Genomic DNA, 13,505 nt, shown 5'->3' on the forward strand with positions numbered 1-13,505 from the left:
ACCTTACCATCACGAGACTAAATTTATACAGTCCTAACTCAAGTGCTTTAAGTTCTGTCTCATGCTTCATCTTCTCAACAGCCAACTTCTCCCTGTCTACCTGTTGCTGAAGGTGCTCTAACTGTAACAACAGCATTTCCTTTTGCTGCTCAAAAGTCAAGATTTAAATCAGCAACAGCTGGAGCAGGCAAAACAGGGCATGTCTCAAGTTTGAAAACACCATTTTCAAACAAGTATAACCTTCAAAATTGCCTAACAGCTGCTCTCAACTTCAGTGCTCCGAAAACTCCTCAGATGGAGCTTTCTAAAAATCCTCAACTCCTGCCATATCCAGACAAAGAGCCTTCCAAAAACAAAAAGCAAAACACACACTTCTACGCACAGCAAAACTAACAATCATGCGTGCAGTTACGCACTAACACAGGAGCGGAGAGACAGCCAAATGCACATTAAATAGAAACGGAGCCCTTCCCTTTCACTGCCTAACCTAAACTAGCTAGCCTCCTCCCAGTCTACAGGTAGCCACTTATGGTGGGTACTTGCGTGCTAGCAGCCTGGCCATGCAACCAGAGAACCAGTGATCCTCTGCATGTGCCCCCTAGACAAATGCTCTAACCACGTCTGCTATCAAACTATAAATTCACCCCAAGTGAATTCCAATTCCCACTCTACAGCCTAACAGGGAGTGAGCTCCAAATAAACAAAATCAAACATGCAATGGACATTCAGTACTTACCTATGCCACAAAAACCCCAGAGTATAGCTACCACCTGGCAGACAAGCCTCAACACACAAGCCACAAAACACACAAAAAATTGGACAAGCCCCTACTTTTTACAGCCCAGCTCTTTGACCTCAACAATAAATGGAAGACACAGAGGTATATTTAGTAACAAACCAATTTATTTACAAAACTGAATTGCCACCTTACATTTGTCTGCCTCCACCAATCAGACTAGTTTCATGTTACATTCCTGTTTATTCAGTCATAAAATATGAGCCATTTGTGTGAAATGTTCTCATAATTGTTGTGAAGGCTTGAGTAATGGCTAAAAAGTGTTATGTGAGGTCACACTGACTTTACCCTTTGACCACCAAAATCTAATCAGTTCGTCTTTGAGTCTAAGTGAATGTTTGTGCCAAATGTGAAGAAGTTCTGTCAAGGCCACGAAAATGGGATGTACGGACGTACGTGACGTCGGACAGACAACCTGAAATCAATATGCCTCTGGCTCTGACTGTTGCCAATGGGAGGAATCTGTAAAAGTCAGCCATGTAGGGAGTGGCTCAGTGAAAATGTACTGCATGGGTGTTGTGCTGTAAAAACAAAGGAAAAAGCCCAAAAAAAGCCACACACCCCAGCACAGGGTGTGTGTGTGATGAGGAGATCTGCCAACACTGATTGTTGCTGCTGCTGCCCTGGCTTATATCCATGGAGCTCACAGGGCCTAGGTGTGTCCCATGCTGCTGATTTAGGTCTTCATTTGGTTTGCAGCCCTGAAGAAAAGCACAGCAACAGCAGGGAACCATGCAGATTCACACATTGAAGGACCGCCTACTCTACTGACGTCCTCTGATAGTCTGATGAGTCCCAACACAGTTTATAATGAATTCAATCAGAGCAATGATTCACTTAACCCTCCTCCCTCCCTCTTGTTGGACAACAGGGTCCCTGGACAGCGTCCTCTCACAGTGTTTTACAGGTTGATGTGTGTGGACACTGGATGAAATAACTGTAGTGTGGCTGAACGGACTGACTGCTGAAGGGTATTCACTGGTTTGGTCCAGAGCTGATTCAGTCTGAGTTATTCATTGTCCAGGTATTGACGTGGTCCACAGAGCTGACAGCAGAGCGGGTGAGGGAGGGGTGAGGCTGTTATAAGAGCCCTGAGACTCTGGAGGTGGTATGTGAACACCATCAGCTCACCATGCTTCACCCACTGTCCTGTCTGCTCCTAGCCTCTGCTGTGCTGCTCTGCTACACCGCCCCCACGGTCAGTGTCTGTGTGTGTACATGTGTTCATCTGAGTTTGTTACTAAATAATTAGAAACACAATTATTAATCTGAAGACCTGTACAATGTTTCGATAGAACAAGAACAAGAAAACTGTGTTGTTCAGGTTCATGCTGTAACCTCATCTTCAGTCAGTCACTAAAGGTTTTAAATGTTTATTTAACTACCAACAGAACTAAAATGACACATGTATGGTGTATGATATGGAGGTGTAAGTAATGATGACCTCTATATACAGTATGTGAGTGTAATTAATATAAAGTGAGCTCCAGGTGAACTAAATTTTTTTGTTAGTGCAACAGATACTGCTCTCTGTCTTTACCTCAGTTTAACACTAACACATGGTAGGTCCTGACTGAACTGCTCACAGAGAAACTTCTGGCCCGTTGACCAGATCGATTAGTGAAGCAGAAGTCAGTTCATTGACCTGCCTGTAGGTGGTTCACTCTCTGAGTGTCTCCTCATCTCCAATGTACTGTAAACACTAGAGATAACAGCAGATTCACTGAGAATTCACTGAGCAAAATAAATGAAATTTTAAGGCTAAAGTCTGAAGCTGAAGTATTAATGAAGCAGTGAAGGACAGATGATTTCAGTTTAGATTGACCTGCGAACTCTGAGCTCTTGACATGAAGAATGAAAAATGCTCACATTTGTTTTATGTTGCATTAGCTGTGAATGAATTTAGTGTACTGCTACTAATGAATACCACTGATTGAAGATCATTTCACTCTCTTTTAACATCTAACTTTATTTTTTGTTGAGTGAGTAATTAAAGTTATAATCTGTAACTTTTCCCCATTAAAATGTGTAAAAACAACTAGACCTATAATCTATATGTTGTTGAGTTGTGTTCTTACATTAGATGTTTCCATTAATTCTCGAACCAGAGAAATCTGTGATTTTAATCATGGTAACACTCCATTTCATCTGGTCGCCTGTCAATGACATCATATCCTCTATGATCATACACATACACAGAGAACACACAAACACATGCACAGCACACACACGGACAGAGAACACACACACATACACAGTGAACACATAGAACCCACACACACACACACAGACACACACACAGAGAACACACACACAGAGAACACACACACGTACACAGGGATCACACAAACACACACACAGAACACAGAGAGAGAGAAAGAGAGATAGCTCTCAGACAAGGCAAACAGGATGAAGAAGAGAAATTCGCCTCAAAATCAGATAAGTAGAAAACTCTATAGTCTCTCCAGTGTGTTCAATTCTATATTTGCACCAGATGAAGGATTTTTATACATTGGACGTCTGGATCTGATGTTAGCTCCCAGCTGCTGGAGACGTCCTGTCCTGTGTCACTGAAGAGCGTCTGTGAATCTGTGGTTTTTAAAGTCCAACTGCTTTCTGGGTGTTTCTACTGGTTTTAATCAGCTGGTGTGCTTGTTATGGAGAGGAGGACACCTCTGTGGATAATTCAGCTGCTGGTAAAAACCTGCTGAACGTCTGGTTCATAAGTTATCAGAGAAACAATCAGAACAAAGGTTAACATCAATCTAAGCTCCAACTCTTCCCTGACGTCTCTGTCCTCAGTACAGCGTCACTCAAACACTGACTTTAAATGTCAAACTGCTTTATTCAGTGTTTTTAACGGTTATAATCACAGAGTCTGTTTGATTTCCTCAACCACTGACACTGCAGGAATCCAAACCCGGAGGAGCTTTTGGTAATGGTGGTGAAGACAACAACTCCAATGATCCCACGCTTATTCATGACGTCACCCAAAGCCCAAAGAGAAGTTACAGACCGTGTGTTTACAGCACAATTTATCAGACATTGACAAGTACAGCAACATGCAGTGAGCTGTAAGTACACAGATGGTTCACTCAAAACAGTCAACAAGTTGAGTGTAAAACAATGGACACTTCTCACCCTCAATGGTCACGGTCTTGGCTACGTAGCAGAGGGGGAGGGACGACCAATGTATTTTCAAACTAGATCCAAACTAGATTCAATACAGTCTGACGAAGGAGGAAACGTCGTCAGTGACGATGGCAGTGTAATTTCATTGTAATTCTATGTCATATGACACAGGGCACACACAGAAGCAAAGCCGCTGACAGGTGGGTAACAATCATAGTCACATGTTGTGAACGTCATATCCTGTGAGTGTACAACAGCAGAGTTTGATTTGAGACAACACGGTCGAAATGCATGCACTACATCAGTGAGTGTACTGCGTACTACATGTACTACATGCACTAGATATACGACATGTAGTACATGTGAGTATACTGACTGAAGTATCTGATTTGAGCAACACTCTGAGACTACATTACAGTTACAGTATTTTAGTAGTTATAGTAAGTCCACTGAATAGTGGAGAGTCCTTGTAATATGATGTGTGTATATGTGAGAGCTGATGTTGTGACCACAAGAAGATACAGTGTGGTCCTGGCTTGTGTCTGCTGCAGGAGAAACATGGGGGCTCAGACACTAAGTGTCCTCTGATGGTGAAGATCCTGGATGCAGTAAAAGGGACTCCAGCTGGATCAGTGCCTCTCAAGGTGTCTCAGAGGGAAGCTGATGGGGGATGGACGCAGATTGCTAATGGGTGTGTACAGTATGAGATGTGAGGTAGAATATAGCATAGGTCTCTGCTCACTATATGTTTAATAAGTCAGATTTAACTGGTTGTTACTGCAGAGTGACGGACGCCGCTGGAGAGATCCATAATCTGATCACAGAGGAGCAGTTTCCAGCAGGGGTGTATCGTGTTGAGTTTGATACCAAAGCTTACTGGAAGAGCGAGGGGAGCACACCGTTCCATGAAGTAGCTGATGTGAGTATGAATCCCTTTGAATCCACCGGATCACCGGCATTATTACCTATCAGTATTATAAACTAGTATAACTAGTAAAACCAGTGAAGTGGTGGTGACTCCCTACCTTTGAGGATATTTAGAAGTCCTATTGTCTCTTCATTCTTCCATTATTTATATTCCTTTAGTCCGCAAGGGTCCACAGATCACAAACGTGGTTTTTCATGAAAGTATTCCAGGTTATGAATATCATCATGAGAAGTCCATTGCTGGCTATTGAGTGACCTTATTTGCATCACTTCTCTCGACATTTCATCCATTTCTCCCCGTCCTGATACAGCGGGTATGCTTGTGTTCCGTAGCTTACTGGCTACAAAATCTCGGCAAAGATCCATTCATATTTCACTCCAGGATGCCTGGAGTGCGTCTGACTGAGATAAAAGACTTAATCAGCCTCTGGTGTCCATGAGAAAGAGGTGGAGATCAGCTTGGTAAGGGGGACGGCAACCTAACTGAAGTCCTTCATGAATCTGTGGTAAAGTTAGTGAAGCCTAGGAATGTCTGCAGCTCCTTCCTTGAGGTGGGTTGTGGCCATTCTGACAACACCCTGACCTGTTCCAGGTCTATCTTCACCTTGGCCTTGACTAGCCTGTAGCAAGCCAAGGCCTGTAGCACCTGAAGGACATGAGGAACACGTTCAGACAGATTCTGGGAGAAAATCAAGCGATTCAGAAAGTCGTAACATGTCATTGACCAGGGCTGGAAAGACTTCTGGGGCATTACCTTGGCCTCGTCCATAAGAATCAGATCTGTATGTGCTCCTGTGTACAGATTTTGGCCCAGGGCTTAACTCCACCTGTGAAAACTTCATTTGGTGAGCAAGTGTATAGTAAAATGATGTCAACCTCTCATATACATCAACACTAGTGGGAGAATCTATTCAGTAGCCAGACCCCTTCAATCATTTCACATTTTGTTATATTGCAGTCTGATGCAAAACAAGTTTAATTTTTTTTCCTCATCATCTACACTCACTACCCCTTAATGATGAATTGAAAACAGAGTTTAAATATCACACTGAGATAAGTGTTGAGACCATTTACTTTAATTTACTACAGTTGAAGTTTAGCTCAGTTTCCTCCATTTCTCTTGATCATCTCTCAGATGTTTTTCCAACATGGTTGGAGTCCACCTGTCTGTGGTAAAATAATGTCTACTTCTCATGTAGATCAACACAAGGGAGAGACAAGAGACCCAATCTCATGGGGTACTGAGTGTAGATTGATGAGGGAAAAAATTAATGAATGCTGATGGTTGCTCCTTTGTTCTTCTTACGAAGTGGAGCAGGCCTGCAGAGGAGAGTTGATGTTCCAGGTAGCACCAGTGCTAACCTGGTGCTGGAGCCTTGTTGCTCCTGGAGAGGGCTAGAGAGAAGAGAGGATGAGAGAAGGTGTTGATCCTGGACAAACCAGGGAGCGAAGAGCGTGAGAGAGGTGCATAGCAGGTTTTGTTGTCTGGTGACAACTTGGGTCACATTTCACACAATGACCAAAAAAATCAAGCAATTAAGGACTGTGGAGAATGCAGTTCAAAAGGCCTTCTTTTGTCTATGGAACAAAACAAGAAGTTGTCTCCATCATCTTGAATGGACTGCAATGGCTCTGTGAGTCCCAACAACTATGTAATGTTCAGCAACCCCCACCCAGATAATTAGCTTAACAATGTTGAACTAAAAGAGTACAGTACTAGAGAGAGAGAGAAAAAAAATAAATAAAAATAAAGTTATTAATAATAAAACTAAACCAGGAAAAAAAAAATTGTTTGAAGTGATAAAATACTCATCAAACAGAAAGCATTTTATGTAAATTAAGTTGTCATCTATCTATGAATTAGTCTCAACACAACAGGCCAAAAACCACATGAGGTGCTCTAGTTTTACAGTTAGTGTATATTTATAGTTGTGTTGTGTTTTAGCTCCACCCACCAGAGGACAATCACTGTATAAACTAAAACGAGTTGAAACAGCCTCTACACAACCAGCCAAAAGTATTTACACTGTCAACACACACAGAGCACACACACACATACACAGAGAACACACAAACACATGCACAGAACACACACGCACAGAGAACAGACAGAACACACACACACACACACACACACACACAGAGAACACGCACACAATCAGCTGGTGTGTTTGTTATGGAGAGGACACCTCTGTGGATAATTCAGCTGCTGGTATTAACCTGCTGAACATCTGGTTCATAAGTTATCAGAGAAACAGTCAGAACAAAGGTTAGCATCAATCTCAGCTCCAACTCTTCCCTGTCAGTCAAACACTGACTTTAAATGTCAAACTGCTTTATTCAGTGTTTTTAACAGTTAACTGTTTTAATTAAAACATTTCCAGTTCATGCTCTGATTATGTTAAAACTCATTAAAACTCAGAATCACTTACTGTTGTAGCAAACTAACAAACTGTAAAACACTAACCCTGTGTGTGTGTGTGTGTGTGTGTGTGGGTGTGCAGGTGGTATTTGAGGCCCATGCTGAAGGACATCGTCACTATACCTTGGCCTTGCTCCTCAGCCCATACTCCTACACCACAACAGCCGTGGTCACCGATGCACACCAGTGACACACAGCACACCGCAGATGTTTATTGTCTGGTTGAGGGATCGGGACAGTGAGCTGCATAAGGCATGACATCTTTTGTTTGTTTCTTCTTGTCTTCTGTGCTCCACTGTTTCCAAAAAACATTAAAAGCACATCACTGAGTCTCACTGTTGCTCTGGGTGACATGTTCCTTACTACCATGAACACACACTGTAGTTTATTCTGACTTGGTCCAAGAAACACACCATCCCACTGCCAAAGATATTCTCTACAGCACAAAATGTGGATTAATCTGCCAATGAGTATTGTTCCCAGCAAATGCAGTATTTCCTCCTGTTTGAGATACTTAAATGAAAAACTACGGTGAGCAGCTGTTTCATTACTCAGCCTTTGTAAACGATTAAATTATGTAATAATGAGGTGTTTTTTTCTGTAAACATAATTTTAAATACTAATACAGCAGCAAACAATTATTTCCTATGTAAAGATATAGAGGAGTAATGGCATCCTGAGCAGAGAACGAAGCCACACCCCCTCTGCGTGTGTTATAATCTGAGTTTCTTTGGTCTTTGTTTTGTTAGCTGGTCTAGTAGTGTGTGCATGTTAGTGCACATGAGTCCATCCTGTTAAACCATTGGTCCTCCCCATGTTTATAAACACACAGGTGAGATGTCACAGTGCAGTACGCAGTGTTCAGGTGAGAGCAACTTTCCAGCTCAAATCCTGGTCGACCAGTGGGCCATCATAACATCCATAAAGTTTTTATAGTCTTCACTGGCTCCACCAGTGTCTTTATTGACTTTGATAATGTCTACCAACACTTTAATTCTTCATTTTTTCATGTCAGTGTCATATTCAGATTCAGCCTGGGCACTGATACTGTGGTGAGAGGTGTCAGTTTCATGTCATGTTGCTGGTATGATGTCGGTATGACATCAACAGATGTTCTGTGTCACATGTCCAATAGATGAGACAACCACACACCACACAGGATGCATGTTCTGGGCCTAATGGTTGTGTCTGGATTATGTTGTTCCTCTTCTGTCAACAGGGGAACTGTTTATAGCGACACCTTCTGTAGGAAAGGTGACGATTGTTTAAAGAACCTTTATTTATTTGTAGTGTTTGTAGTTGTGTTTTTTATGGGATCTGTTGACTGTGAAAAAACTGAACACCAGCTTTTAACACTGAATTGAGACAGGCTGAAGAATATATTTTTTCTCTGACAACATACACATTAAATGTCCTCCACTTTTGCCCGTTCTGGTGTCCTGTTACACACAATATAAACTGTTCATGTAGGTTGTGAAGTACAACAGAGTATTAGGGCCACATTGATGAAAAAGAAAACCTGACATTTTGAAAATAAAATCATAATATTTTAAGATTAAAAAAAAACTATAATACTATGAGAATAAAGTCATAATTTTAAGTTGCAGCTTATTTTAGAAGAGAAACATCAGAAGCTTTAAAATGAGGAACATGGAGCATCCTGTGAAGTTCTCAGATGTTTCACAAATAAGAAGATACTTTTACTACTACTCTTTTTGCTCCTCCTCATCATCATCATCATCAGGACATAGAAAAGACTGTGAAGAAACTGAGTCTGTTCTATTGTTCATCAGATTTAATGCATCGTGGAAAATGTGTTCTGAGCACACAGAAATAAAGGAGACAAACATCAGGTGTGTTTTCAGAATATGGCAATGAAGTGTTTATTTTGTCTGTTGACAAAGAAAAAAAACAGTTCAACAGTTCAACAACAGACTCAGACTGTTTCTATACTGTGACCAAAGACTGAGGAGGTCTGTCAACGACGCTTCACCATGTTAAACAGTTCAGTGACACCTGTGTGTGTCTGTGCTGGGGGGGGGTTGTTAACTAAACTGAAGGAACTGAGTATGTGCTACAGTAAGATGTTGACAGGATGAGTCAGTGTGAGACAGAGGATCGACTCTGACTGAAGTCATGTGGTCAAACACCGACAGGTGAAGACACCTGGGTCATTTCCTGTTTTGATTGTAGGTTTCATGAAGGGGCTCCGCCCACAGTTGTTCAGCCTGAAAACACCAACCGCAGCAGAGCTGATGGGTCTTTACTGAGATCAATACAAAATCAGTATCAGCTGATTCTCCACCATGATGGAGCTTCAGGGTTCATTATTGAGAAAGAGAAGAAGCTCTAAGTCCAACTTACTGGGAAGTTTCCGTGACTCTCAACCACACCTTGTGGCCTTCATCGGCAGATGATGTTTGTTCAGTTGTTTAACAACTGAAACTGATAATGTGACGATCAAACAATATTAATTTTACATAAATATTTGAGGTTCTTTTTTTCTGTTCAAACATTTTGGGTTGAGAAGAAGTTTGCCCTGTTGTCATGAATTCTTGCGGAGGCAGAAGATCACTAAATAAAAACTGAAAGCTCCAGAACAGCTGTTAATGGACCTTGTAGTGTAACATTTTGCAGAGTTCTTGTGATTTCTGTTAAATAAGTTCTTGTTACTTGTTGGCTTCATATACAGCAGCACGACAGCTGATGTGTCTCTGCAGACCAACAACAGCTCCAGCTGAATCATGGTAGAATGAACTACCAGACTCAAAGCTAGACACCACTGAGCTAGATTTGTGTTCATATTGTGTTGAGTATTTTATAATTTAGGTAATAATCACTTTTAAATGCCCTGGTTCTACAAATATAAAATCTCCCTGGATTACAAATAACAGAGCGCTAACATCCTGTTTGTTTTATCACTGCGGTTTGTGGGAAAATGCTGTTTGAGCCTCCAGGAATTTTTGTGTTAGGAAAATGACCACTGAGACAAGACAGCTTTATATCCAGGTCTCTGATCCACGTCCTGAAGCTCCTCCAGGATCATTTACTGTGAAATAAGTTCTCTCTTTGTTTGACCAGGAGGATGGTAACAGGTAAAATCCAAACACACACTAAGATATTGCTCTGTTTGCGACTCACTAACTAATGATCAGCTGCATTTTTATATGATGAAAAATGTATAAACCTGTGTATTTTCATATTTAAAGAATAAAAAGAGGCCAATTTAAATATTTATGATTTAACAGGTCATAATGAACTGTTAACAACAGAGACACAGGACTGTTTGCTAACATCTTTATTTATATGAACTGTTAACTAACAGCTAACATCTTCATTTAAATGGCCTGTTAGCAAATGGCTAACATTTTCATTTACATGGACTGTTAGTTAACAGCTAACATCTTCATTTAAATGGACTTTAGGCTAATAGCTAACATCTTCATTTATATGGACTGTTAGCTAATGGCTAACGTCTTCATTTACATGGACTTTTAGCTAATAGCTAACATCTTCATTTACATGGACTGTTTGCTAACAGCTAACACCTTCAATTACATGGACTGTTGGCTAACGTCTTCATTTACATGATATACTCCTCTGTCATCAGTCCATCTATTGTGTTACTAACGGTTCTCCGAACAGTTAGAAATGATTTGAGAACTATCACAGACATTTTAATTTTTCTCTCTAATTATTTCAAGCCCTGCCTACATGGAGTTGCCCCACCCTACTGATTTATTGATTCTACTGATGTCATCATGTTATTATCAGTCTCCATCTGCAGATGAAGGCTGCAGGACGTGGCTCTGGTAAATGTTCTGGTGTTTTTTTTTTAATCTTTTTTATTTCCTGTATTTTGATTTTGAGATTCACTAAAGGAAACTAACAGGATATTTGAACGTGGGTGTTTTTGGGTGTAAATAACTGATGGGGATGGTCGGTCCGATACTGAGTAAAAGCAGTGACCTGATAAACAGCTGGTGCAGCTGTTTGTCCACTCAAAGTGTTTGCTTTTGGCACTGACAGGTTCAGATTGTTATTATGTGTCTTTTAACATGGAGATGATTCCTAGAGAGACAGGCCTTTCTGTGAAAGAGTCAGATCCTTGTTTAACCTGAAACATCTGTTTGATGACACCACAGCAGCTGTTATTCATCATTATTGATCAGTCCTGGACCGCAGGTTAGTCCCTGTCAATTATTTACACCTAAAACCCCAGGTTCAAAAATCCTGGATTTAACCTTTAATGTGGATTAATGAAAAGTGACAGAGGTATGGAGCAGGACGCTCTGCAGTTAGTGCTCTCTAGTGGACAAACCCTGCAACAGCAACTAATTGACTCAAACATCTTTGGTATTTCTGAATGCACATTGTTCTGTCTACCAGCACATACGTCCACACATCTGTGGTGCACTGTTTATGGGTGTATCAGTCAGGTTCTAATTATTATCAGAAGTGATTGATGAACATGGAAAATAAAAGACTGTTGTATTGCTACAAACGTCCACAGAATGACAAACACTGGGGTCCAGAATGAACACATCACATGACTCTTAACAGTGACTCCTCATTAAGCTGCCTGTATCACTGTTCACAAAAGCAAAGCCTGTGTACCTGCTGGTCGTGGAGGTAAATAACTTTGTTCACAGGTGTGTGTGAGGCCAAGATGACTCAGTGCTGGAGAATAGGTTTAGGGGGGACAGTTTGTGGTGGATTAGCCTCACAGCTTCAGCAGTGTGTTTATAGTTGTTGATGACGGAAGGATTTGTGATTGTTGTGGCTCTGTTGGACAACAGAGATGAAGTGACCTGCATGAAGCGTGTCTCAGTTCAGTGCTGTGAGTGTGGGCCACACTTTTGTTGAACATGATCTGCAGGCAGTCACAGTGGATCATTATACATGATGTGGACACCTTCAGATCCTTATCATGAACATGATTCAGTCTGACTGGATGTGACTCATATGAAGAGGACAAACATTGAAAGTTCAGTAAAACAAAACCATTTTTAATCTCTTCAGTTAGAATCAAAGACAAAAGAAAAAGAGCTCAAGGCACAAATAAATACTGCAAAATGGAAAACAGATGTCTAATGGTGAACATGCCATCTGAACGCTCTCACATACTTCTGATAAAAAGGGCTGAGGAGGTGGGTGGAGCCACCCTCAGCTGGTCCTGGACCCACTGACCCACTGACCCCACATTTCAGAGCCAAGTATGAGAACTAACTAGAAAACTGATCAGATTTATTTACGAGATAAGCACTTAACATCTGGACCAGAGTTTTGGCTTTGGATCCATGAGGATCCATACTGAAGTAAACAGGCTGATGTAATGCTCCACATCCTGACCCCTGTCACTGACCTCTGACGAGAAACACTGTCACATGTAGACGCTACTCAGTGAACAACAGAGGAAATAAAGAGATGGAGTCAGTTTGTGACTGTGTCAAACTACCAGCACCACTTCTGGGGGCTCTGCCAGACAAAATAACACTGATGATGTCATAGTGATGTCATCAGGGTAGCCTTGGAGACTACACCTTGTAACTAAGCCTGTTACAAACTGGAAATCTGCTTTACTCAGGCACAGTGGGTCTAACAAAAGATGCTTTGAGTTGCATTATGGGTAGTGTAGTTTTCAGGGGTTTGGTGCTCTATTAGAGACACTGGCTCAAAGAGGAAGAAGAGACTCACGAAAGACCACAGTTCAGAGTCTCTCTGCCTCTGGTTTTATTTGTTGTGGACTTCACTGAAACACTAAGTCATTCAAACTGCACTGTAAATACTGTCCGAGTCAGATCAGGGAAGGACAGGTGGGACCTGTAGAGACCAGGTTACCCAGGTACTGAAATGGAGGAGGGGTCACTGAATACACTCCCTAACCAGCTGATCTCCAACATTAATGAGTAACACTGAAGTGAACAGCCTCAATCTGACCTGTAAACAAGCCTGACTTCTCCTCTCATGTCAACATGTGGTCTGGTGCTCAGAAAGGTGGAGAGCAGGAGAATCACCAGCTGCACCCACACAGCTCAAAGATCACCAGGTCACCAGGTCAGACCACACGTAACAGAGGTGACTGTCAGTGTCAGACCATCTCCTCTCATCTGATCCAGAAACTGTCGAGGGTCAACTCTATTGAAGAAACACTAACACTGTAAACACACAGGCTGCTCACATCACTGCTGCAAAGACTTCTGGGAGGGGTAGGATGGGTTGTTGTGA

The 13,505-nt window shown here is 41.6% G+C and overlaps 1 protein-coding gene across 1 annotated transcript; it reads left to right on the plus strand.

Annotated features, from left to right (window-relative positions):
- The first annotated feature begins 1,887 nt into the window (after positions 1-1,887).
- Positions 1,888-7,612, plus strand: ttr (transthyretin). Its single transcript, XM_022759030.1, has 4 exons — positions 1,888-1,994; positions 4,480-4,619; positions 4,712-4,847; positions 7,360-7,612. Exons 1-4 carry the CDS (start codon positions 1,929-1,931, stop codon positions 7,465-7,467), a joined length of 450 nt encoding a protein of 149 aa, XP_022614751.1. The 5' UTR covers positions 1,888-1,928; the 3' UTR covers positions 7,468-7,612.
- Positions 7,613-13,505: the final 5,893 nt, after the last annotated feature.

The sequence above is a fragment of the Seriola dumerili genome, unplaced genomic scaffold (genome assembly GCF_002260705.1).
Source record: "Seriola dumerili isolate Sdu_G_001 unplaced genomic scaffold, Sdu_1.0 BDQW01000319.1, whole genome shotgun sequence".
NCBI lineage: Eukaryota > Metazoa > Chordata > Actinopteri > Carangiformes > Carangidae > Seriola > Seriola dumerili.